The sequence below is a fragment of the Emys orbicularis genome, chromosome 4 (genome assembly GCF_028017835.1).
Source record: "Emys orbicularis isolate rEmyOrb1 chromosome 4, rEmyOrb1.hap1, whole genome shotgun sequence".
NCBI lineage: Eukaryota > Metazoa > Chordata > Testudines > Emydidae > Emys > Emys orbicularis.
The window spans coordinates 140,520,600-140,547,262 of record NC_088686.1 but is presented as its reverse complement, the minus strand read 5'-3'; the positions used below and the strand labels follow the sequence as shown (position 1 = coordinate 140,547,262).

Below are 26,663 nucleotides of genomic sequence, written 5' to 3'. Positions count from 1 at the left end.
GTGGCTGTCTCCAGTAGAACGGGTGGGCGTGGAAAGGGCTGCCAGACTCACACCTGCATAGGTGCCAATCTCATCCTGGCTGATCTTCTGGATCAACTGAGTAGGGGACAGGCCCAAGGAGAGCTCCTCTTACCACCTCTTCAAATAACCAGTCCCCTTCCCTTGTTCAGACCTAGGAGCGAGTTCAACTGCTGTTCATTATTTCCAGTGCAGGACCACCCAGAGGCTCCCATTGCAGATCAGGCCAGGGCCTCAATGTGCTAGGTGCTGTACAGAGCCAGACAAAGGCAGTCGCCAAGCCCAAACTTCCTGTCTCCTTCCACGTCCTCTCAGCTGCCTCCGGCAGTAAAAGAGAATAGGTCCCGCCTCTAAAGGAGAAACAGTGGCTCAGGAGCCAATTGAAATCAATGAGAATTTTGGGGGGGGGGGAGGGGTGGCGGTGTTCAGTGCACATCACAATTGAGCCCTGAATGGCTGGGTCAGATCAGTTATGGGCCTCGTCTTTAGCCTTGGAGTGAGTCCCACGGTCTGCCCCTGCATGGGTGGCAGGGAGGGAAGTAACTTCCAATTGGAGAGAGGAAAAGTTCAAACAGGCTTTCTGGGCTCTCCTGCATCAGCGCATCTACTCGAAGGGACATGGTTAGTGCTTACGTGGGGTGGTGATCCAAGGACACGGTGAGATAATCGCTCCCCCTTTATTACGCCCTGTGTGGCCAAGTGACGTCCCCAAGATCACACCTAGAGACAGTACCCAGGAGTCCTGGCTCTGTCACCTCCTGTCTGTGGCTTCTTCCCAGCTGCCTCCTCACCAATGTGCAGAGCTGCTACCAACACCCAGCTTTGCTTTTGGCTTCCCTTTCTGTCCCCCATCCCTCCTGGCTTGCGGGCGGCTATCAATCACTTACTCCGAGAGCGTTCCTTTCAATGTGCAGCTGGGTAATTACAGAGTAGCTGCCTTCCCCTGTGACCGTTCCTGCTAAACGCTACGGAGCGGATTGATGGGAGCTGTGCAAATTGTTCAGTCATCTCCGTGCTAGTGAGTGGCTGTCCTGAGGGAGCCAGCTCTCTGCAAACAAACCCACTGCTCCATCCGTCTCCCCTGGAGCTAAACCCCCGTCGAATGTATTACTCTTCCCGTGCCTACAGACGCAGCCTGGTGCCGACTGCACCTCAGGCGGGGGAATGACTGATTCTGCTCACCGAACAGAAACATCTCCAGCTGCCAACCCAGACACCAATCCTTCCGCAGGGCATCGCCCGCCAGCAACCAAGATGTATGCGGGAGAGCGCAATCTCGTTCCCTGCTGTGCAGGGGAACCCGGGGCTGCCTTTCAAATTTATCCTCAGTGAAACGAGGGACAAGTTACAGAAGGCAGGCTCAGTGCATCGAGAGGAAGGGAAGAGTTCTTCAGCATGCATTAAGGGGACAGCGGTGCTGGCGGAGCAGGGACTGGAGTAGATTGCACGTGCCCTCAGTGACTGCCCCCGAATGCACCACCTTTTCCAGAAGGAAGGAAGGAGCTGGCTCCCTGCCACCTGACTGTCCCTTTAAAGTAGCTGCAACTGAATCTTTTCAATTCCACCAGACACTAGAGCACGCGCTGAATGTCCCCGGGAAAGGTTTTATTCTCAGACACAGGAGCAGCCCAGAGCTCTTTCACCCTCCCAGAGACACCTGTTGGTGTCAGGCCAGTAAGGACATCTTCTGATCTGAGGCAGCTTCCACCACTGCAGAGTTTAACTCCCAGCGAAGGTCCAGGTGAAGAGCACAGCCTGCTTCCGCCCCCTGGGCTACGGGGAAGGAGTCTAGGGGGATCCCAGTGACTGACACATGCTCGCTTGTTCCAGCCAAAGATCTAGCTCGCCAGCTGAGCCCCTCATCCTCGTCCAGTGAAGAAGGCAGCCATGGGACAGCGTCCCCAGCAAGCCATGAGCAATAAGGCAAGTTCTGGGCTGCGGCTTCTCCCTGACAGAAAGAGTCCCCAGCTCCCTGCAGTCCCCACCTCTCTCCCCCAGCCTCACTCCATCGCCACCGGCTGCAGCCCTTCCACGTCCCGAGATTTGGAGTTCACCAGCTCCCTCCTGATCTCGGCCGAGATCTGCGGGTGGCAGTGGAACTTGAGAAGCTCCAGCAGGGATTCCTTCTGCTCCGAGGAGAGGTCCTCCTTGTAGCGCTGGGCGAAGGTCAGGAGGCACTGGTGCCACAGCACGGGCAAGGTGCGCCGGTCCGTCTGGAAGGCCAGGAAGTGAAAGACCAGGGCGTCTACCACGCGGAAGGGCAGGGCGTATTTCTTGTCGATAAGCAGGCGCAGGAAGATGCTGTTGGCACCGCTGTACTCCATCTCGGCGAGCTTCAGCATGGCAGCACTGCGAGGGGGGGGGGGAGGGGGAGAGAGAGAGCAAGGTTGAAGTGTGCACATGGGGGGGGGGAGACTTGGGGCAGGTGCTTGTCGGTCACACTCCGCACCCGCGACTGGGTCTGGGCACCTTCCAACACTAAGAAGCACCCTGCCCCTGTAGCATCTTCAAGAGGACAGGCTTTGCCAAGGCCTCCCCTTCTCCCAGTTCAGAGCACGTTTATTTCTGGAGTCTGTGACCATCGCTCTTCCCCCTGGCAGCCTTTAAACTTCCCCACCGCCTCTATTCTAGGGCCAGGGATTGAAGGCTGGCGCGCCCATGGCACATCAGCTACCAGAGCGGGCCACACCCTCCTCCCACCCGTCCCTGCAGGCGTAAATCCATTCCCAGCGCCGGAGGGACGTCAAGTCCCCACCCAAAGACTGATCTCTGGCATCTGGCCATCTTGCTATGTGCCCAGGCATGACCCGAGCGATCTCCCCGCTTCGCTACCCTGGAGAGACAGAATCAAGAGTGGCAGTAAGGGTCTGGTCCCGCATAGCACCAAATCCCCTCTTCTGCCACTGGAACAGGTGGGATAACCCAGCAGGGACACGGCCTCTGGGCTATTCCTGTGCTGCTGAGCTAGGAAACTCTCAGCTACCAGCAATGTGGAGCTGTGGCTGAACTGGTATCTCTTGGCCCAGAAGCTTGCCAAGGGGGAGAGCCATTAGAATGGGAACAGTCTGCCCAGGGAAGTGACGGAAGCCCATTGTTTGGGACTGGACACAGCCCTGGATGCGCTGAACGGACCAGCCTTGGGCTGGAGTAGGTGGGACCTCGTAGATCTTTCCTAGCTCTGTGAAATGCCAGAGAGGTTTTCTGGCAGAGCCATGACATTGCTGTGGGACTCCCTGAGGAAATGGGAGAACTACTGCCTCCCAATCCTCCCCCTGGGGCCCCAGTCCTCCCCACGTTACCTGGAGTGAAGGACGGGGATCGAGCACTTAGCAAGAATGCTCCCTATGATGATGGCTTCCCGTAGTGTGCAGGTCCCTGACTCACACAGGGGGATCAGGATCCCTGGAAGGGAGGGAGGAGGAAGAGTTGGACAACAGTGCTCTTAACACAAGATGGCTGGACCTGCGGGGCTCAGAGCCTGAAGCCTACCCCAGCTGACTGACCCCTGCCCCGTGCATTCCAGGCTCCGTGCACGTCCAGCCTGAGAGAATGAACTCTCCAGAGGGGCATCAATGCCGCATCCCTGGGAACCCACTCCTGACCCAAGCGCAGAATGTTGCGGGAGGCACAGGACGGGCTGCACTCTCTTTGTCCCTGCCAGCCTCATCAATGGACAGTACAAATGGACACGGGGGAATCAACTCCCAACGATGGGTTGCCCTGCCACAAATGGATCTCGCCCATCTCTGACAGGTAACGAAGGGGGCTGTCTCTTTTTGGCAACACTTACACAGCGGATGGTGCCAGTATCAGTGAACTGAATATTCTGATCTAGCCACTGCTGGTTCAACAGGCTGCTTGTCCGCAGCTGAAGAACCAAGCAGGTTTCTGCACCTCGCTTGCTTTTGCTCTCATGGTTTCAGCATCCCTCCCTATCTTTGGTGCTGCTGTTCAACTCTGGAGAGCGTTTAGGGGGTGCTGCGTACACAAAAGAAGTTCACTGTGCAAAATAAAAGGTTAAAGGTGCCGCTGCTGGAAGGCTAAAGAAAACAAGTAACTGAGTCCTCCACCGCTCTCCTCCCAGAAAACAACTCCTAACATAGCTGTGACACAAGGAACGCTTATACAACCCAGCCTGCGCCTTTCCTGCTAGGTCACTGCACTACAAGCCAGACCCGCCCTCCTCTTACTGCCACCTGGTTTCTTTTCACCTTTGAACCAGGCTCCTGGCTTGAACAAAGCCTTCTTCAAAGCCATGTAGAGGTGGAAATTGAGGCGCTTGTACTCGGCGATGTCATCCCTCACTCGCGGGAGCAGCACCAAGTTATAGAAGCGCTGGGCCATCCTCTCCTTCAGGTTGGAGGAAAAGATCCTGGCAGGAACGAGGGAGTGGGAAATTGAACTAAAATCTCAGCCCCCATCCCAGCAGCACCAATGAAGTCAAGCAGGAAGCAGTGTCTAATACTCCCACCTGAGGCTCTCCCTTTCCCATTGCGCACATCCTACTTTGCTGGTGGTGGGTTTGTTACCCCATGTTTGAAGCTTCTGTAGGAAAAGCCCAACAAGCGTTTCAGTGTGTGCACGCTTTCTGCTGAAATCCAGGCTTGGTTGGGGTGGCCTAATAGAGGATGAGGAGTCAGGACTCCTGGGTTCTGCCACTGACTCGCATGGTGAACTGATCCTCTGTGCCTCATTTAGAGCAGGAACAATACGCCCTACCCTCCCAAGAGGGGGAAGGCCCTGAGGCTCAGCTAAGGGCCTTGGAGAGCTAGGGTAAGAAGTGCTTAGAAGTGTATGACACTCTGCGTTACCTGCTGGGCTTAGTAGCAGAGTCCAGGGGAATCAATGAAGTGACTAAACAGCTTCTTTTTAAAGACTGGTACTCCGGCTCCTCAATTAGACTCCAGCTACAGCTTCAGAGACTACAGTCCTGTACTGCCTTGCCTGATTGTGCACCTCATCCGTGTCAGAGCCCAGAGTAAAACAACCAGTGTTATGTAACGTTTTATAGTTTGGGATCTGAACCTGTAATATCGAAATCGGACACGCTTCCAGCTTCAAGTGTCACACACTGCAGTTCTCACCCTGGCTGCAGGCAGGACGAGCGCCAAGTTAAAGGGCAGGTTACTTAGGAGTGGTTACAGCTATGGAGAACACACTGACGGGAACAACCGTGCCCTGGATCAGGATGGAGTCAATCTCCTCTCCCTCTAACAGTGCCAGATCCACAGCACTAGCACGGGTTTCCTGAGGTGGCAAGCGGCTTGCTTCCTCAGTCCTTCGGCTAAGCTGAAAGCCAGAGGTTGGTTAGGATTTCAGTGACATGGCGGGTGTTCATGGAAAGCCCACAGTAAAACCCACAATCAGTAAAACCCCGGCGATTATCTCATACCTGGTTGCTTGATACATGGCAGCTGCAGTCCATGTTTCTGGCTCTGTGATGTAAAGGATCTGCTCCCAATTTGACAGTGCTGGGATGATTTTAAATGCCTTGGGGAGTTTGCCACTCCTGTATTTGGACAGCACCTTTAAAACAAAAAGTATGTGGAATGTGGCCTAGTGGTCAGAACAGGGACCTGAGAGCCAGGACTGCTGAGTACCGTTACTAACTCAATGTGTGACTAACAGGGACAGCTGCCTCCTGAGCGCCTCCTCATGGCTGGAAGTCACTCTTCGGCACCCTGCCTCTGTTCCCCTCTTCAAGGCCCCTTAATACCTCACTCAATCCAAAGCGAACTGAAACATTCGCCTTCTGTGGTCCAATTTATCCCAGGCCCCAGTTCAGTGTCTCTCCCCTTAGGTAGGAAATACCCAGCCATTTTTCCTAGAGCTGGGTCCCAATTCAAAGCCTCTCTCTCGTCAAGCAGGAATTTGGCCTTCTAGACCCCAATTCCCATTCAGTGTCTCTTCCCCTTAGTTAGAAAGTCCCCATCCCTCCTTCCCGGTGCTGGGTTCTAATTCAACAGTCACTCCCAGGTTTACCTGGCTACAGTTCAGCCTTCTAGTTCTCACTTCTCAACTCCCCTGGTGTCAGGGTCTTCTCTGCAGGAGCCTCTCTCATTTATTGTAGTTTCCTAATTTCCCCCCTTCTCTGCATCCTCCTGCTGCCCTTTACAGTGGAACCAGCTGTCCTCCATCAGGCCCCAGAGCTGCTAACATGGATGGGGTGTTCTGGAGCAGTTCTTTCAGTCATCAGGCTTGAATGGCGCCAGGCCTCCAGCCCTTAAGGGGTAAGCCACCCCATTAGTGACCTTGAGAAAGTCACTGGATCCATTTTCTCCATCTGTAGGATGGATATAGCAACGCGCCTTCCTCAAAACTCTGGTGGTTGGGAGGCATAATTATTCGTAAAGCGCTTGGGATCCTTGAATGAAAGACGCAGTGTAAACAGCAGTTATATTATTTGGAAGCCTGCAGAGAAGGAGTCTATTCCTAGTGAACACTAACTAATCACACTGAAATTCCCCTCCATTCACAGCCTCACATGCTTCTCAGGGCTCCTGGACGTAAGAGAATTTTAAAGTCAGCTCTCGAATGCACTCACTCACCACCAGCTGAGCAGTAAGAAGTCTCTCAACATAAGAGTATAATTAACAGCCCCACGTTTTTTTTGCCTGTTGCAGATAACACGATAGGATGGAAACCTCCGACCCTGCAGAGTTTGCAATCTCCTTAATTACCCTGAAGTGCTACACAGCACTGCTGTACAGTGACAGCTGTCATGTGCTGCCCCAGAGAGGGCTGCACGGCAGCAGTGGGAGACGATATTTTTCAGCACAAGCCATGAGGATAAAGACACAAGCCACAATGCTTACGAATACTGGCTGCTGGAGCAGCTGGGCTCAATCGTTTTGAAGGTGGATGCTGCTATATAAATACTATTGCTCTTACTTCTCGGACACCCTTGTAGACCTCCAGTACGCGGGGGTCCAGCTGAGGCATGGGGTGGCCCGATATTTCCGACATCATTGTCTCCACCTCTGTCTGCTTCTCCGTGATCTTCTCCATGATGATATCGGCTAGCGTGAGCCTGGCAGACACAGGGGAAGGAAACTATGTAGAGTTTGTAAAAAGCAACAGAGGGTCCTGTGGCACCTTTAAGACTAACAGAAGTATTGGGAGCATAAGCTTTCGTGGGTAAGAACCTCACTTCTTCAGTTGCATCTGAAGAAGTGAGGTTCTTACCCACGAAAGCTTATGCTCCCAATACTTCTGTTAGTCTTAAAGGTGCCACAGGACCCTCTGTTGCTTTTTACAGATTCAGACTAACACGGCTACCCCTCTGATACTTGATATGTAGAGTTTGTATCTCGCATAGAAGAGCATCAGCGTGTTCCTTGGCAAACCAGGTAGCAGGGCCTAGGGGACTGAGCCCTGCAATAGGAATCAGAGGACTTGAAGCCCGCTCTGCCAGTGGCCTGCTTGGTGACACTTCCCCTTGTGCCTCTGTTTCCGCCCCTATCCTTTATCTCTTGTCTATGTAGGGTGTTTATCTCTTTGGGGTAGAGACTCTTACTGACTGTGGGTACAGCGCCAAGCACAAAGGGAACCCTGATCTCAGCTGGGCCTCTCTCTAGGCGTTACAGTAATAGGAGTTACTACGGTGCATGTGTCATTTTAGAGGAAATGAAGCATTATCTACTGCTTGGATCACAGGGGGTCAGGACTCCTGGGTTCTATTCCTAGTTCTGCCTCAGACTTGCCTCATGAGCTTGAGCAAGACAATTCTCCCCTATGCTTCAATCTCTCCAGCTATAGAAGAATGACAGAGCTTTAACCAAACCCACCTCCCAGAGATCAGTTAACCTCTTCAAAGTGCTGTTCTGAACTTTAACGCTATTTGAATGCTGTGTGGCTGCAGGAGGCGCTGCCCACAGTACGGAAACACTTATATCCCATGGCTCAGGGGTTTGTTTCTTACCTTAGCGGCGGATTCTTGTTCATGAACATTTCAATGGCTCTCTCATCCTCAGGGTCCACCGTCACCTCCTCACAGTACTCCCCCTTTCCCATGGATGCAGCAGCCTTCTCCAGTGTGGGCCACTCATCATCCTCTGCGTCAGAGTCCCCGTCGTGTGATCCAGACCCTGAAATAAACGAGACACAGTTAAGGTTGGACAAGTCAGGGGGCAGAGCAACTTGCCTACAAAGATACAGCTGAACAAGTGCATTCCACTCAGCTCTCCACACTCTGATCTCCAACTCTCTCATGTGGCTAGTGAGGTGAATTTGCAGAAGTCCTTTTCTAACAGTAGTCAAACACCCACTATGGGAAGGGGCACCAGAGACTTCCCGGGGCAGTCCATTTGAAGGGACAGTCAGAATTTCCATCCAAGCCCAAGAATTGCTTATCCTCTGCCAATTGCCTAATTAACTACCAGGATCAACCAATAAGGTTGGAGAACAGCCGTGCAATTAAAAATTATTCTGCTAACTTGAAGCTTCATCAACTAGAGTTAAAAGCAGTTTCAGGCCCTACACATGTGCCTAAGTCCCTCCTGCTCGTTTTTGTGGGATTCTAACCATGGCTTGTTTTTTTTTTTATTATTATTTTTCTCTCTCCTGTTGTCGTAGGAAGAAATCACACAAGCCCAGAGAAAGCTGACTTGAGGCCCTGATCCTGCAAACACATACTGAACTTTATACTCACGCTTTAATGCAACTACTCGCATGTGTAAGTATTTGCAGGATCACAGACTAAGGCTCACATTGTAAAAGGTATTAAGGTGCCTAACTCCACTACCTCTAAAAAGCTGGCCCTAAGTGACCATTAAACGGACTCAACACTATGTGCTGTCAAATGTACCGTAAAAAACAATATATGATTTGGGACAGGAAATGAGGAAGAACCTCGTACCCAAGGGAAAGGATGGTCTATTGAATAGACCACTGGACTAAAACTCAAGAAACCTGGGTTCAGTTCCTGAGTCAGCCACGGATTTCTTGTGTGACTTCGGGCACGTCCCTCGATCTCTCTGAGCAGCTGTTGAATGGGAACGATACTTCCCTTTGTCTGTGAGGTGCTGACAGGATCAGATCCCTTCATGATTGTGAGATGTCAGATACTATAGTGATGAGGGCTGTTTAAGTATACAGACAGGTGGATAAAAGTGGAGGAGGAGAAACAGAGGGAGACAGAATGCCTTCCCGTGACACAACTCAGCCGAGGCACCCAGGTGAACACACCTATAACGTTTGCTGCATGATCAGGAGCCAGAACGCTGTTTTACATCTCATCTGAAAAGCAGCAGCCAAGGCAGCACAATGCCCCCTTCCACTATGCGGGGACTTTTGTTGCAAACTGATTTATGGTGAGCACTGCCACCTACTGAACTGCCAACACCACTTCCTAAAGCCTTCTGGGACGTCCTTGGGAAAGACCTTAACACAATACCATAGCATATCTACCCAGGCCTATCTTTTAATACTCGGACTCTCAGGGACTGGGAGGGTGAAGAAAGAAATCCCATGAGAATTTAGCAGGGGGTTCTTCTCTTCCCCATCAAACCTGCTATATCAAAGGGAAACAGAGGGTGGGTGGGGGGTTGTCCCCACCCGGCCGAAACTGACAAGCAGAGATCAGGCTCGTTAATAAGTGACAGAGCCCACCCGTGTGCTCGCTTTGCTGGTGTGCTTAAAGTTAGCTCTGCGCTTCAATAAGGAGCAGCGTTCACCCCAAGCAACGGCTAGAGAACCAGCCCAGCTCACCCCACCCACTCCCAGCCCCACCCCCTTACGTGCTCAGTCCCCGGCTCTGTCCCCACTCACCCAGCACCGTGGTCTTCTCCTTCTTCGGTTCGGTTCCTTTGCCAGGACAGTGCTCGGCCTCCAGCTCCTCCTGCTGGATCCGAGCCTGCTCCAGGATCCTCCGGGACAGTTTCTCATCCACGTACTGGTCCTCCTGTTCCCCACCGCCATGCTGCCCGCCTCTGCCTCGCCTCTTCACCCGCGTGGTGGGCTTCACCGAGTCCCCTTGTATGATCTGCTCGGCCAGGGACACGTTCCTGGCCGCCTCCTCTGGACCCCCAGTGCCCCTCCGCCGTTTGACCTTAGGCATGTTGATCCCCCAGCTCACTCTCCCTGGCCTGCGAGAAAGCGCACGTGTGCGGCCTGTGTGTGCGTTGCGTACGCAAGGGAAGGGGAGGGGCGGCTGGAGAGGTACCACCAAAGCGCATGCGCTCCTGGAACGTTGCGACTCCTTCCGTTCCAAAACTGGCAACAGCCTAATCAGCCCTGTCGCAAGGCTCGGCTCTTAAAGGTGCAGCCGTCCTATTTTACAGTGCCTTCTAGGAACCTCTCCTAAGGCAGAGTCTTTCATCCTACAGAGTCCTTCATCATTCAGAGCGAGTTCAGCTTTCAAAGCAGCAGAGAGAGAAGGTGGATTTGCTGTATTGAGACAAGGGCTGGACCCACCTATTAACTCCATTGAGATATATTAGTCTGGAAGAAATTGGTGGAGGGACAGGGGATATTGGTTACTTGCCTAACCTTTAGGGCCTTTCATTTTTGTTTTTTATTTTATTTATTCTCAGGAATTTATTGGTGTTTATTACTACAGCAACAAAAACAGGTGGAAATCAGTGGAAAAAAACAATACATTTTCTGGGTAAATATCTGGGTTTATTTTGGTGGACGGAAGGACGGGGAAAAGATATTCAGTAGATAAATGCTTTGATGAATGGAATTCAATGTGGTTTGCTGCAGAACTAAAACAGAACTCAAAACACAATGCCACCTCTGAGTTTAAGAAAACAATAGCTCTCTAATCCCCAAATAAAACTTTTCATTTGAATAAACAGTTTACTGTTGTAGATTTAGAACTAGTAGCCTATAAATATTTACATTTAATACTGAGACCACACCATCCTTTTCTCCTCTTTTTATTAAAACTTTTGAATACTTGTGTTCTGAAACATATTCTAAGACAGATTTTCTTTTTCTTAACATTTTAGTTTAATGTGTGTCAGATCTTTAAACCTGCTAACAGCTTGAAATGTGTACTTGGTGGGACTGAGATTCATCAGTACGTTCAGATGCGCACGCACTTCAGAGCTTGCGTGGGTGCCTGTTTGTTTATTGTGTGTATCTTCTAGACCAGGGTTAGGCAACCTATGGCACGCGTGCCGAAGGCGGCACGCGAGCTGATTTGCAGTGGCACTCACACTGCCCAGGTCCTGGCCACCGGTCTGGGGGGCTCTGCATTTTAATTTAATTTTAAATGAAGCTTCTTAAACATTTTAAAAACCTTATTTACTTTACATACAACAATAGTTCAGTTATATATTATAAACTTATGGAAAGAGACCTTCTAAAAACGTTAAAATATATGACTGGCACGCGAAACCTTAAATTACAGTGAATAAATGAAGACTCGGCACACCGCTTCTGAAAGGTTGCCCACCCCTGTTCTAGACTAATACATAGGCTTACTTCAACAGGCAGCTTTGCATATACACAAAGACTAATGTATTATCACAACACATATATCTCATGCCATGTATTGTTCTTCCTAATAAAACAACTTCTTAATATATATTTGACTGGTACACAGGTAGGGTGAAAATCAGAAAAAAATGAATAATACTTTTTGTAAAACCCAGGATTTATTCGGTAAATAAACGGTTTAAACTGAAAACGAAGGGGCTTAATAATTCTTTTAAAGCGCTGCCCCTCCTAAATGTTGCCTTCTTTATGATGAAGGAGTTTGCAATGTGTTTCCCTCAGGCCTTTGTCAATTTCCTCCTGAGACACTGGGGAGCATTGACACAAGAATTCTTTCCTCCTGTTCTTCTGTGTCCCCTGGTTCTGCAGTCCCGTGCCAAGCAGTCTCTACTCCCACTCTGAAACCTGTCACAATCTTTGGTAACTGATCTGCGTCCAGGAGGCGGTAAGTAGCACCGTGACCTACAGAGAGGCAGGGGGCCTGGCCTGAGACTCGTATCCTCCCCTCTTGATGACATCATTTCCTGCTTGCTGCGTTTCACTGGGATAGTAGAGGACAGGGAGGGGCTGCTGGGCTAGCAAATGTGCTTCCTGCCCAGGAGAGAGAGACAGACAGACACATACACACATCTATATATAAGTCTCTGCTGCAAATATATTTGAAAGACTGCATAGTATCAGCTGAGCCTCCTTCTCCTCCATAGGGACCAGTGCAGCCCTACGTGAAGACTTCAAGAAGCATGGGAGTCACCTGGTAGGACTTTCTATGTTGCGTGGTTAAAAAGCATGCCAGTGGTTGGGTCTTTATTTACTTGCAATGAATGTGACTGCATGATGGTTGTAGACTGGTGCCTGCCAGGAGCAGCTCTGCTACAGCAGGTTAGGTTCCATCGTTGCGGGGGGGCTCCTTGCACCGAGCCCTGAAAGGTTAGTTCCTTAGGAGGTGCTCTGTTGCAGGATGAGCTCACGGGTGCCTATTCAGACTGCATTGATTCTTGCTGGGAGCTACTGTGGCAGCTTCTTCAGCCTGTGTTCCTCGTTGCTCTTCGAGCTGCTGGGGCTGCCTGACTGTTCGAGCCAGCGTCACCATGTTGCACCCGCTTGGTCATCGTCACATGAGGCCCGGTGGGGATAATGGGAGAAGGCACCCAGCAGAGAGGAACACGGGTGAGGCAGGATCCTTGTTCAGGAGGGTGTGGAGCATAAAAGCAGCCATACTGGATCAAACCAATAGTCCATCCAGCTCAGTATCCTGTCTTCCAACAGTGGCCAGTGCCAGGTGCCCAGAGGGAATGAACAGAACAGGTAATCTGGCAAGCAGAGGCTAGGGACACTTCAGAGCATGGTTTTGCATCCCTGCCCATCCTGGCTAATAGCCATTGATGGACTTATTCTGTATCAACTTATCTAGTTCTTTTCTGAACCTGTTATAGTCTTGGCCTTCACAACATCCTCAGGCAAAGAGTTCCACAGGTTGTGTGAAGAGATGCTGCTGCTCAGGGACTGCAAAGAGGGAGCTGGGTTATGTTCGGTCAGGGATCTAGTTGGGCTTGTAATCGTAGAATCATAGAAGATTAGGGTTGGAAAAGACCTCAGGAGGTCATCTAGTCCAACCCCCTGCTCAAAGCAGGACCAACACCAACTAAATCATCCCAGCCAGGGCTTTGTCAAGCCAGGCCTTAAAAACCTCTAAGGATGGAGATTCCACCATCTCCCTAGGTAACCCATTCCAGTGCTTCACCACCCTCCTAGTGAAATAGTGTTTCCTAATATCCAACCTAGACCTCCCACACTGCAACTTGAGACCATTGCTCCTTGTTCTGTCATCTGCCACCACTGAGAACAGCCGAGCTCCATCCTCTTTGGAACCCCCCTTCAGGTAGTTGAAGGCTGCTATCAGATCTCCCCTCACTCTTCTGCAGACTAAACAAGCCCAGTTCCCTGAGCCTCTCCCCGTAAGTCATGTGCCCCAGCCCCCTGATCATTTTTGTTGCCCTCCGCCAGACTCTCTCCAATTTGTCCACACCTTTCTGTAGTGGGGGGCCCAAAACTGGATGCAATACTCCAGATGTGGCCTCGCCAATGCCGAATAGAGGGGAATAATAACTTCCCTCGATCTGCTGGCAATGCTCCTACTAATGCAGCCCAATATGCCATTAGCCTTCTTGGCAATAAGGGCACACTGCTGACTCATATCCAGCTTCTCGTCCACTGTAATCCCCCAGGTCCTTTTCTGCAGAACTGCCGCTTAGCCAGTCAGTCCCCAGTCTGTAGCAGTGCATGGGATTCTTCCGTCCTAAGTGCAAGACTCTGCACTTGTCCTTGTTGAACCTCATCAGATTTCTTTTGGTCCAATCCTCCAATTTGTCTAGGTCACTCTGGACCCTATCCCCACACTCCAGCATATCTACCTCTCCCTGCATCTTAGTGTCATCTGTGAACTTGTTGAGGGTACAATCCATCCCATCATCCAGATCATTAATAAAGATGTTGAACAAAACCAGCCCCAGGACTGACCCCTGGGGCACTCGGCTTGATACCGACTGCCAACTAGACATTGAGCCGTTGATCACTACCCGTTGAGCCTGACAATCTAGCCAGCTTTCTATCCACCTTATAGTCCATTCATGCAATCCATACTTTTTTAACTTGCTGGCAAGAATACTGTGGGAGACTGTATCAGAAGCTTTGCTAAAGTCAAGATATATCACGTCCACTGCTTTCCCCGTATCCACAGAGCCAGTTATCTCATCATAGAAGGCAATCATGTTGGTCAGGCATGACTTGCCCTTTGTGAATCCATGTTGACTGTTCCTGATCACCTTCCTCTCCTCCAAGTGCTTCAAAATGGATTCCTTGAGGACCTGCTCCATGATTTTTCCAGGGACTGAGGTGAGGCTGACCGGTCTGTAGTTCCCCAGGTTCTCCTTCTTCCCTTTTTTAAAGATGGGCACTATATTTGCCTTTTTCCAATTGTCCGGGACCTCCCCTGATCACCACGAGTTTTCAAAGATAATGGCCAATGGCTCTGCAATCACATCAGCCAACTCCCTCAGCACCCTCGGATGCATTAGATCTGGACCCATGGACTTGTGCATGTCCAGCTTTTCTAAATAGTCCTTAACCTGTTCTTTCACCACAGAGGGCTGCTCACCTCCTCCCCATACTGTATTGCCCAGGACAGCAGTCTGGGAGGTGACCTTGTTTGTGAAGACTGAGGCAAAAAAAGCATTGAGTACGTCAGCTTTTTCCACATCATCTGTCACTAGGTTGCCTCCCCCATTCATTAAGGTCCCACACTTTCCCTGACCTTTTTCTTGTTGCTAACATACCTGTAGAAACCCTTCTGTTACCCTTCACATCCCTTGCTAGCTGCAACTCCAGTTGTGTTTTGGCCTTCTTGATTACACCCCTGCATGCTCGAGCAATATTTTTATACTCCTTTCTAGTCCTCTGTCCAAGTTTCCACTTCTTGTAAGCTTCCTTTTTGTGTTTAAGCTCACTAAAGATTTCACTCTTCAGCCAAGCTGGTCGCCTGCCATATTTGCTATTCCTTCTGCACATCGGGGTGGTTTGTTCCTGCGCTCTCAGTAAGGCTTCTTTAAAATACAGCCAGCTTTACTGGACTCCTTTCCCTCTCATATTAGCCTTCCAGGGGATCCTGCCCATCAGTTCCCTAAGGCAGTCAAAGTCTGCTTTTCTGAAGTCCAGGGTCCGTATTTTGCTACTTTCCTTTCTTCCTTTTGTGAGGATCGTGAACTCAACCATCCCATGGTCACTTCTGCCCAGGTTGCCACCCACTTCTACTTCCTCTAACAATTCTTCCCTGTTTGTAAGCAGCAGGTCAAGAGGAGAACGGCCCCTGGTTGGGTCCTCCATTAGTTGCACCAAGAAGTTGTCCCCAACACTCTCCAAAAACTTCCTGGATTGTCTGTGCACTGCTGTATTGCTCCCCCAGCAGATGTCAGGGTGATTGCAGTCCCCCATTAGAACCAGGGCCTGTGTTCTGGAAACTTCAGTTAACTGTCCAAAGAAAGCCTTGTCTACCTCATCCTCCTGGTCCAGTGGTCTATAACACACGCCCACCACAAAATCACCCTTTTTGCTCTCGCTTCTAAACTTAACCCAAAATCTCTCCACAGACTTTTCTCCAGTTTCATACTGGAGCTCTGAGCAATCATACCGCTCTCTTACATACAGTGCAACTCCTCCACCTTTCCCCCCCTGCCTGTCCTTCCTGAACAGTTTATACCCATCCATGACAGTGCTCCAGTCATGTAAGCTACCCCACCAAGTCTCTGTTATTCCAATCACATCGTAGTTCCTTGATTGTGCCAGGACTTCCAATTCTTCCTGCTTGTTTCCCAGGCTTCTTGCGTTCGTGTACGGGCACCTAAGATAACTAGCCGATTGCCCTGCTTTCTCAGTATGAATCAGGAGGCCCCCCTTGTTGCACCCTCCTCCTTGTGTTTCCTCCCGGTATCCCACTTAACCTCAGGGCTTAGGTCACCGTCCCCCGGCAAACCTAGTTTAAAGCCCTCCTCACTAGGTGAGCAAGCCTGCCTGCGAAGATACTCTTCCCTCTCTTCGTTAGGCTTCAACAAGCTATGTCAATATTGCAGCTGGTAATATAACATAATGGGAAAATATTGCAATGGGCATGGAGGACATGTATTTAAAAACCGGAAATCAAGGCTTTATACTGCTCAAGAGGGAAATAGGAGAGCTCGAAGGACATCAAGAGCACGTTTGACCACAGGCTATCTGGAGTTACCAGTGTAACAGAGCAAAAACCTTGTGTAAAACCTTCTGTGTGATGCTTATTTTATATGTTTATAAGGTGACAAGGAAAATTTATCTCTACAGTGTCCCATCTGTCCTGGCACTTGGCCAGCACCCATTGCAGTGGTACTTAGTATGGTGCCAATGCCTGTTATGCTTGCTCTGCCTGCCTTAGGGTTTTCTTAAATGCCTGTCACAGCTGGATTGGGATGGCTGAATGGTCTAACAGGCCACATTCAAAGCTTTGTCTTATCCTCTCCTGTGTGTTCTAGCTTCCCTGTAGAGCTGTGGGTTCAAATCCTGCTCCTGACCCATCTCTTCAATGCAGGGGTGGGCAAACTACGGCCCGCGGGCTGCATCCGGCCTGCCAGCCATTTTAATCTGGCCCTTGAGCTCTCGCTGGGGAGTGGGGTCTAGGGCTTGCCCCGCTCCAGCAAGGTATGGGGCCGCTCCACGCAGCTCCTGGAAGCAGCAGCATGGCCTGCCTCCGGCTCCTATGTGTAGGAGCTGCCAGGGGGCCCAGCTCTGCACGCTGCCCCGTCCCCAGGCACCGCCCCTGCAGCTCCCATTGGCCGCAGTTCCCGGCCAATGGGAGCTGCAGGGGCGGTGCTTGGAGACGGGGCCACGTGCAGAGCCGCCTGGCTGTGCCTCCGTGTAGGAGCCGGAGAAGGAACATGCCACTACTTCTGGGAGCTGCTTGAGGTAAGCGTCGCCTGGAGCCTGCACCCCTGAGCCGCCACCCCTGCGCCCCTACCCCAGCCCTGATCCCCCTCCTGCCCTCCGAACCCTTTGATCCCAGCCCAGAGCACCTTCCTACACCCCAAACTCCTCATCCCCAGCCCCACCCTAGAGCCTGCACCCCCAACCAGAGCCCTCAGCCCCTCTCACACCCTAACCCCCATTTTGTGAGCATTCATGGCCCACTGTACAGTTTCTATTCCCAGATGTGGCCCTCGGGCCAAAGAGTTGGCCCACCCCTGCTTTAATGGCTGGATGTCTTAGCTCAATGCTATAGCTCAAAAAGAAGCGTATGGGTTTGATAGAAAAATTACTGGGTGAGGTTCCCTGCCCTGTGTTAGTCAAGAGGTCAGACGGGACTATCACAATGCTCTCTTCTGGCCTTTAAGTGAATGAGTCAAGTATGCAAGTGCTCTACAGATCAGATAACTATCATGTATGTTGGCTTTTAATCTCTATTCTAGACTTTATAAGTACATTGACTGGCTGAAATTGATTCTGAGTTGGTTATCATATCTCTATGTATGCGATTACTGAATCTTTTCTTTTGCTTCCTTGTCTTCTATGACAGTGTGTCTCAGATGCCCGTGGCAGAGGGGAAGAGCGTCCAGCAAACAGTTGAAATCCTAACAAGGAAATTGGAGCTGCTGGGAGCAGAGAAACAAGGAACATTTTGTGTGGACTGTGAGACCTACCACACCGCTGCCTCCACCATGGGCAACCAAGGTCTGCATTTCACTTCCTTTCATGGAGTGATCAAAGCGCCGTGATCGTTAAGGCTGATCGCTGGGGTTGGTATAACGCAATTCGAGTAATGTTCAGGGAAGTAATTGTTCTCTTATTTTCTGACAAGGACATCTAATGCCAGCTCTGAGGTTGAGTCTCAATCCCACTAATGCTTTCCCCCCCCCCCCTTCTTTTCTCCAATTATTCAGGGTGTCACTACTGCAATAACTTGGTGGTAGCTGTAGGGAAGAAGAGTAAAATAGGGACCAGATGCATGGATTCTGTTCTCAGAATCCATGCATTCTATTCTCCCTATGTTTAAAATGTTCATAACAATACTGACCTACCTCACGTGGGGTTGGATGGCTTGACTGCTGATAATAAAATGCTTGGTGATCTTTGGATGAAAGATGTTACATCAATAAAGATTATGATTCACTCCGCAAAAGCTTCATTAACACCGAGTTAAGACTGACCTGCGATGCCTCGTACCTTCTGAGTGCATCTGTACTTAAACTGCTGAAAACCAGGAAGTACAGAGTTACGGTACTCGCCAGTCCTGCAACCTTCATACTGCCCTCTTTGAGTGACGCCCCAAACCTGCTGTTACAGACAGTAATAATCTCTCCTTCCACTTGTCATTCTGCAAGGGTACAAGGAAATGCTGGTCAACCTTAACTGTTAACAAGGATTTTAAGTAGGGAATTTCCCTTGTTCTTTGAGGAAGTGGTGGTACTGAGGGGGGCATGACTGGGGGGACAGTTTTCCTAGGGAGACCATAGAATGGTGTCATGACTCTTTTTAAGTGGGGCTGTATCTCAGGACACCCTTTCTTAAACAACTTCAAATTTAGCCCCCCAGCCCTACCCTGGTTCCTCATGATGCACGGCACTTTTTCAAGACAATCTGAGTGAGCATGTGGACTACAGAGTGCTTAAAAAAAGCGACTCAAGCAACTAGTCTCACCTTCAACTGTCATGGTGTTACAGCTTCGCTACAAAAACAACAAGGAGTCTGGTGGCACCTTAAAGACTAACCGATTTATTTGGGCATAAGCTTTCGTGGGTAAAACCCCCCACTTCTTCACCATAAGTGTCTCTAGAGGTCAGCAGTGAGCCTGTGCCTCCGTGTTTCTGTCTGCTCTGGGAATGTGCATGGCTTCACTGTTGCCTATGCAGAGTGCTCTGTGAACACTAGGCTCTCTGGCTAAAGGTATTTCTTGCAACCTTGCCCCGCTGTTGGATTTTGCTGATCACTTCCAAGCTGTTTGCATGTAAGAAAAGTAACAGAAGTTTGATTTTTTTTTTGTGATTTACACGGAGGGAAGTCTTGTCTGCAGAAATCTGCCAAAGGGCTAGTTCTTTATATAGGTAGCTGCACGGTATCATAGTTCTTGGTGCTAAAGCCCCATGTGAACCAGTTATAAAGCGTCCACTTTTCCTTGAATACCCAAAACAGCTTTCTGCTGATGGCGTGCCCCATTGGCTAATGAATCAACAGTGATCAAAAATATAGTTCTGGGTATTTTTCCTATGTAACATACTTAAAAAAGAACTTCCTTTCACAGCTAAGTAAAGGCTATGTGGTATGGCATTTCTGGCGTTAAGCTCTCATTAAGAGTCTAATTCTGGTTGTTGGGCTTGGTGGGTGGGTGGCTGGGTGGTGTGGTGGCCTGTGATATACAGGCGGTCAGACAGGATGATTTGGTGGTCCCTTCTAGCCTTAAACTGTATGGCTCTATAATAGCAACAGCTGTGTGTGTAAATTCTCATTTGTCGGATCCCTAAATCTTCAGGATGTTTTTTTTCCCCAAATGCATGTGTTATGCGGAAAGCATGATAGGCCCCAATCAGCAATTGGCCACGCATGGACATACCCCTGCACCCAGATGGCCTTCAGTGAACTCCGCATGGGTGCAGGGATTCACATGCACAGAGTCACTCTCACATCTGTGTCTCAGTTCCTCTGGTGGTGCCTTCTCACTCTGGGCTGTGGTGGTAGTGATTTGCTGCTGGCTTGTGCTAGCACAAAGTATGATACCATACCACGTAATCTCCCCACTCCGCTGCACTGGTGAGTGAATGAGAGTTAAGACTAGACTCCACCTATCCGCCTGTACGCCTGCTCCAGGGATAGACAAGGACAGTAAGCAGGTGCCCAGACCCAGGATCTACATGGGCAAGGGGGATTCTTTATTTCCCCTAACGTCCCTTGCAGGGATGTACAATGCAAGTCACAATCTAGCCCTGTGTTATTTATAATGCCTTCGAGCCCCATTGGAACCCCCTTTTGTGCACGAGGAATTACTCGTTGAGTTCACTGGGGCTGTTTGTATAACTGCTCTTTCGCAGTCTGGCCCTTAGATTGTTAAAGCAGAAAGAATATTAGAAATCTAATGTACTCATCCCTGTTCATGCTCTTTATTTACATTTTGCCCTTCTCTCATCTTGGGCAGTGTAAATCAAGGTCGCTTTTGTCTCTAGTCAGTTTCTGTCTCAGCGCCACAGGTTTTGAGTTGTGTGTACTGCAGGAGTGGAGCAGGGGTTATTTGTCTAAAAAATGTTTCCACTGGGATTTAAAAAAAAATAAAATTGCTATTTGTGTTCAGTTTTGTAGAAGTGTTGGAAGGATTCTTAGTTTTTCCCCAGTGCCTAAATTTTGGCCCAAACATGAGTTGACGGTGCCCCTCAGGAGTAAAGTTGCTGAGAATTCATCGTGGTGGGTCAGTGTTTGGATCCGTTCATATGGAATGTTAAAGGAAACCTGGCTCCAAATATTGAATTTGTTCAAGTTGAGCTCTCTTTTTACAAAGAGTGGAGGGCATCCAGTATGTGCTCTTTATTAGACATTAAGTATCTTCAGTTCAGTAGACAGTTCCCACCTCCCTTCCCAAGTAAAATATCCCATTTCCCAAGCTGACATATGTATGTATGAGTGAGTGAATTGGATATGTATGTATGAGTGAGTGAATTGGTAAATGGAAACCCAGCAGTAAAGTTAGCAGTCAGATGGCTCTCTTGAGTAATTGGTGCAAAACATGTTTAGAAATTTGAGTTTGGGGCTTATACATCTCAGTGGGCACAGGAAATACAGAGATCAGGATGTGCTCTGGAATGGCAGAAATGTTAATGTACCTGCCTGAGGTTTTTTTTGTGTTTTGTTTTTAGATCATAAAACAAACCCAAACACCCAGTGTCCAGAATCATATTAAACATTCATGAGGAATACAGAAATCCTGAAATAGCGTTTCTTTTGTCCTTGTCTTTGTTGATTCTAACAGATGTTTCTTCTTGAAAGCACGCAATAGGGAAGAAGCATCATTTCTACAGTTAAAATACCGTTGCTCTTGTTCCAGGGCAGGCTGGCAAGCTGATGTACGTGATGCATAACTCTGAATATCCCCTCAGCTGTTTCGCTCTCTTTGAAAACGGCCCCTGCCTCATAGCAGATGCCAACTTTGATGTCCTGATGGTGAAACTGAAAGGCTTTTTCCAAAACGCCAAGGCAAACAAGATAGAGAGCCGGGGTACGCGGTACCAGTACTGTGACTTCTTGGTGAAGGTTGGCACTGTTACCATGGGGCCCAGTGCCCGGGGAATATCTGTGGAGGTAAGGCTGTTTGTTCCTTGAGGTGGCTAGTCTCATTGACTTCAGTGAAACATAGAATCACAGAATCGTAGGATCAGAAGGACCTTATGCTCCTCCTGTCTAACAGTGAGAGTATTGCGATTAGAGTCATGAGCATCAGTCCTAGCACACCAGCTGCCTAAAATATGGTCAAGTACTTTGTAGGCATCACGACAGAGGTGAGTTTGAAGGACGATGCCCTGGCTTTGCCGACTTTCAAGGGGAGATCTTCCAGTGTGTATGAGATGACATGGGGAAAAGTGCAAAGGTGTTTGAGGGGAAAAATAAGACTAATGGGTAACAACAACTGGCATCATTAGCAGAGTAGAGGCATATGTTGAAGGCTCAGTAGTGTGTGAGAGGATAGGTGGAGCTGTGCTAAGCTCGGAAGCACCTCTGAAAGTGAAGATGAGTAGTTTTGTTTTGGATGCAATGGAAAAGGGGAGCCAGATTTTTGTGTCTCTTTCTAAACACTTTTTTAATCCTATTTTACAAATATTTGATTAATCATCTCATTGGACATCTTTAAATGTGCGTTTCAACATTCCTAGTCAATAGAACCAGAGCTCAAGTAATAGCATTATTATATTTCAGTAGAATAAACACAGTTGCCATAATGATAGCAGCATTTCTATTGATCTTGGGTTTAGCAGAAGCTTGTTTTATACCAAACTTGAGTTTGGAACCCAATTTGAGCTGCCTGTCTTGTACTTTGGAAAACTGGTTAATTAAAAACATGTCTGATCTTAATCCTGCTTATAAACACCCTCACCCTCACCCCTGTCGAGTAAGGCAAGCTGGGTTTGGTGAATCCTGAGGTTCAGCAGCATGCATAAGAGGATATAATGATCAGATCCCCATTTGTGGTTCATCATTCTTGTCAGCTTGCAGGGATGGTTTTGCTTTTTCTTAAATAAGCAAATTTAACGCCTGTGACCGTGAAGAAGTTGGTAGCAGGTGCTGAGCACATTTCCACAGCTACCTGTCTGATTCTTTTTTACACACGCACACAAGCTAACAATCCACCTCATTTCTGACACGCAACATCCTAGTTGTTCCAGACCCAAGTCCCTCCTGGGCAAAGTGGTATTTGAACCAAGGTCTGCAGAGGTGAAAGGCTAGTGCATTAACCTCCACTGTGCCATCTAGCCCCTGGAGTACTTAAGTCACTTAATAATAATGATGCATCTGCAGTTTTCTGATAACTTTTTACTTCCCAGGTCCCCATTGCTTTTGTAAGTAAAATTCAGGTGAGTTCCTTGAATGTTTTCCAGGCTGCTGGCTCATTGTTTATCAAATAATGAAGGAGGAAAAAAATTAAACATCTCCTTTTAGTTTGCATATATGAGGAGGATTGTATATTCCTTTGTCTCCAAAGGATTGACGTGTTCTGTATCAGGGTTCAAAGTTAATTGTCTCCTGTGTGGTTACCGTCCCCTGCTCCGTGCTTCAGTGCTCCTGTTTCTGTTGCCAGGTGGAATACTGCCCATGTGTGGTAGCCAACGACTGCTGGAACCTGCTCATGGAGTTCATGCAAAGCTTCATGGGGAATCACACTCCTGGAAACCCATCCGTGTTTGGCAACAAGCACGACAACATCTACAGCCCAGGTGACACAATGGCTCAGTACATGGAACTGTTCAACAAGATCCGCAAACAGCAGCAGGTGCCTGTAGCTGGGATCAGATGAAGAAGACTCCAGGAGACTTTTTTCTTTTTAAAGTGACAATATCCTCTTTTTTCTGATTGTCCTCATGGATCAGGAATACCAGCCCTTTGCTCAGTAATGTCCTGAAGATGTCTTCCCCCTAAAGAAAAACATCATTCATCTCCATATAGCAGGGGTAGAATCAGTTTTTCCTACCTCCAAGCTTGGTCTCAAATATAGTGTGTGTTTCATCCCTTATTCAGTGGTTAGCCCATTGGCGCTGATGTGTCTCAATGCAACATCAATGCTTGATTCTGGTGATAAATGTTCTTCTGCAGAAGGATAAAGTAGAAAATCCAGCTGTGTGCGCACACAGGCAGGGTTTTATTGTCCCTCATTTTCCTTAGTGGCAGGCTGGTGAATGTGGGTTTGGGGGATATTCATATGGAAGCATTTTGGTACCACTTTAATAATAATTAAAAAAAGGCTTATTTTCATATAAAGATGTGGAGTCTTTTTATCCAGCAAGGGGTGTGTGTGTGTGTGTGTGTGTGTTTTGTAACAAATTTCTTTAATTTTTCTCTGGTGCAGAAGTTATTTCTTAGCCACGTTTATCTTTGATTTTGTTGAGGGGCTTTACACCCTCGATGGAAAATAATTTCCTTTTGTGACCAAAAATCTCTTTCAATTCTTTGCTGTCCCCTTGTGGTTATGTTCTTAACTTGCCATCATCTTTGATAGCTGATGAGCGGATTAAAACCTTCTGGCTCTCCAATGATACAAATGGAGTCTGGTCTTCCTGAAGGATTCTTCTCATCTGTTGAAACAAAGTATCTGCCACCCTATCTCATGGTTAGAAAGGGAACTGATAAAACTGATAGAGGTCTCTTTGCTTTAAATCTCTACTCACCTGCGAAGTCCCATTGATTTCAGTGGGACTATTAAGGTGAGTAAGGGTTTGCAAGCGGGAGACTGTAGATTTACTGCAGGGCTTGAATATCATACAGCAATGATTTACTTATCTGGATGGAAAGCTAGGGAAATTCCCTCCCTTTAAGCCATCTGTGCCCTTGGCTCTAAACACTGAGGAGCTGCCTGGCTGGGGAATGTAAATTTCCTCTCTCCTCTTTATATTTTTCTGTGGTTTTGTGTTGTTTGCTAAATAGATAGCAGCCTGGCTGTTTACCTTGGTTCTGCAGCTGCAAGACCTTTGTGTCGCTTCCCCTGAAACGCCTTCCCAAGGAACTTCACAAGTAAATAGCTGCTAGGCAAGGATCTTCTCTGCTTAATTTCAGAATTCTGCATCTTTCAAATGAGCAGAACTATCCTGGCCCTGCAGCCACACCTCCTCCTGAACTCCCATTGAAGTCAGTGGGAGTTCCATGCCCAGAGGCTTTGCAGGGTTGTCAGTCCTTAACTCATGCCTTATGTCACACCAGTTTGAGCAAGTAACCTGAGGGACCAGTGCATGGCTTCCTTAAAAAACATGTTCTGCATCCCCAGCCCATAGACGGAACTTGCACTGCAGCCCTGTGTCTAAAAAGTAAACTGGGCAAAACAGAAGTCTTGGACCTAAATAAACCTGATCTTCCAGGCAAGCTGCAATCGGACAGGGTCTGGGGAAGAAGGTTGAAGAGATGTTTCTGGAGGATTGGAGAGAGACGAGCTGTTTTGTTGCTTTGATTTACTGGTTGACTGAGTTGATTAATTCATTATTTATAGATGATGGTTTTGTTTGTTTGTTTGTTTGTTTTTTCCTGCTGAAGGGGGGCCATCATTTATGCCTGTAAGTGTAATTAATTGTTACGGCACCTAGAGCTTGTTGTATGGGCATTTTTTATTATTATTTAACTCTGAATCCATTAAATAACATGGCAGCAGGTCTCATAAGCCCTGGTTAAATGATTTGCAACAAACAGTATTTAAATAAACTTGCAATTTGAACATATTGGGAGCCCGGGGAACTAGTTTGGGGTCCAGTCTTGCAACTCAAAGGCATGTTACTCACTAAATCCTGACTCTCACACTGACTTCTGGGGAGAGTCTTGTGAGTAAAGCTTTCAGAGTGTGGCCCTTAGCTCATTATTACTCTGTGTAATTAAGTGTGGCTAGGATCTTTAACCAAAAAATTCTGCTCTTTGGACAGATCATCTTCTCCATCCTGCTTTCTTTTTTTTTCTTTTAAAAGTGCTGTGGAATTGTGACTGGAAGATTAGGCACATCAAATGTTGCAAATGTCTCTCTTAATCCAAAAAAGGTTTTGGTATCTCAGATGCCTTTTGTAACCAAAGTCACATGTCTTTAAAGAGTATAATGTGTGTGCTGGATCTCATTGGTGTTTGTTCTCTTCTGAAGGCCAGTTACTGTTCTGCAGTCACAGCCCTGGACCCCTTGGGCTAAATTCTGTTCTCAATCACATCTGTACCACTCCAGTGACGTCAGTGGGGTTGCATGGGTGTGAGGATAGGATCTAGGCCCATTATCTCTTAGTAAAGGCATCCATTGATGTGACTGCCTTCTCTAAAGTAGGGGATTGACTGACTGCTTCATGCAAAAGGCATTTCTTTTGCTCTCTGGGACCCCTGTTTTGATGGGCAAAATTATTATCCCTTCTCCCCTCCCACCAAGGCTATACTAGGGCCAGCTGACTTGGCTTCAAACAGCAGTAGTCTGCCTCTGACTGAGTGTTAAGTTTTTGGTCATGTCATGTTAACTTTATTGAGCCAACACAGTTGAAAATTGCACCATTTTTGCCTGTCAGTACAGGGCCTGGGAGGTTAGATTTCCCTGCGACTTTGCAGCATTTTCAGAGTGCACATACAATTTTGAGAGGGAGGCTCTCCTGTGCACCAACTTGGGGCTTGCCTCTGCTCCTCTGGAAGTCATTGGGAGTCTTTGCCACTGATTTCAAGGGGAGCAGGATTGGGCTCTACATAACAATGATCAGCTGCAGATTTCAGTGCTTTTTGAATGGAGATATGTATTATTATCCTGCTTTTACCACTGAGGAAACTGAAACATAAAGAGGTTAAATGACTTTACGTAGGGTCATACTGCAATTCAGTGGCAGAGACAGGAACAGAATCTGTCTCCTGACTCAATTGTGGCTTCAGGTAGGGAGCCAATAGCACACTGAGCCTATTCCTACTGATGCAAAACTACTCAAGATAGTTAAATCCCAGGCAGACTGCGAAGAGCTACACAAGGATCTCTCAAAGCTGGGTGACTGCACAATAAAATGGCAGATGAAATTCAATGTGGATAAATGTAAAATAATGCACATTGGGAAATATAATCCCAATTATACATATAAAATGATGGGGTCTAAATTAGCTGTTACCACTCAAGAAAGAGATCTTGGAGTCATTGTAGATAGTTCTCTGAAAACATCCACTCAATGTGCAGCGGCAGTCAAAAAAGCAAACTGAATGTTGGGAATCCTTAAGAAAGGGATAGATAATAAAACAGAAAATATCACATTGCCTCTATATAAATCCATGGTATGCCCACATCTGGAATACTGCATGCAGATGAGGTTGCCCCATCTCAAAAAAGATATATTGGAATTGGAAAAGGTTTAGAAAAGGGCAACAAAAATGATTAGGGGTATGGAATGGCTTCCGTATGAGGAGAGATTAATAAGTCTGGAACTTTTTAGCTTGGAAAAGAGACGACTAAGGGG

At 48.2% G+C, this 26,663-nt stretch overlaps 2 protein-coding genes across 3 annotated transcripts; one reads left to right on the top strand and one right to left on the bottom strand.

Annotated features, from left to right (window-relative positions):
• Positions 1 to 1,602: 1,602 nt before the first annotated feature.
• BYSL (bystin like) lies at positions 1,603 to 10,143 on the bottom strand. Its single transcript, XM_065402818.1, has 7 exons — positions 9,787 to 10,143; positions 7,940 to 8,105; positions 6,910 to 7,048; positions 5,411 to 5,544; positions 4,230 to 4,390; positions 3,318 to 3,420; positions 1,603 to 2,367 (listed from the first exon to the last, which is right to left on the bottom strand). The coding sequence occupies exons 1-7, from the start codon at positions 10,073 to 10,075 to the stop codon at positions 2,019 to 2,021; spliced, it is 1,341 nt and encodes a 446-aa protein (XP_065258890.1). The 5' UTR covers positions 10,076 to 10,143; the 3' UTR covers positions 1,603 to 2,018.
• Positions 10,144 to 12,009: 1,866 nt separating this feature from the next.
• MED20 (mediator complex subunit 20) lies at positions 12,010 to 23,568 on the top strand. 2 transcript variants are annotated; one of them, XM_065403749.1, is made up of 4 exons: positions 12,010 to 12,214; positions 17,552 to 17,706; positions 21,062 to 21,315; positions 22,808 to 23,568. In XM_065403749.1, the coding sequence occupies exons 1-4, from the start codon at positions 12,201 to 12,203 to the stop codon at positions 23,021 to 23,023; spliced, it is 639 nt and encodes a 212-aa protein (XP_065259821.1). In that variant the 5' UTR covers positions 12,010 to 12,200; the 3' UTR covers positions 23,024 to 23,568. The 2 variants fall into 2 exon arrangements, with proteins under 2 accessions (XP_065259821.1, XP_065259822.1); XM_065403750.1 differs by lacking the exon at positions 12,010 to 12,214 and having other exon boundaries at positions 17,640 to 17,706; positions 21,067 to 21,315.
• Positions 23,569 to 26,663: the final 3,095 nt, after the last annotated feature.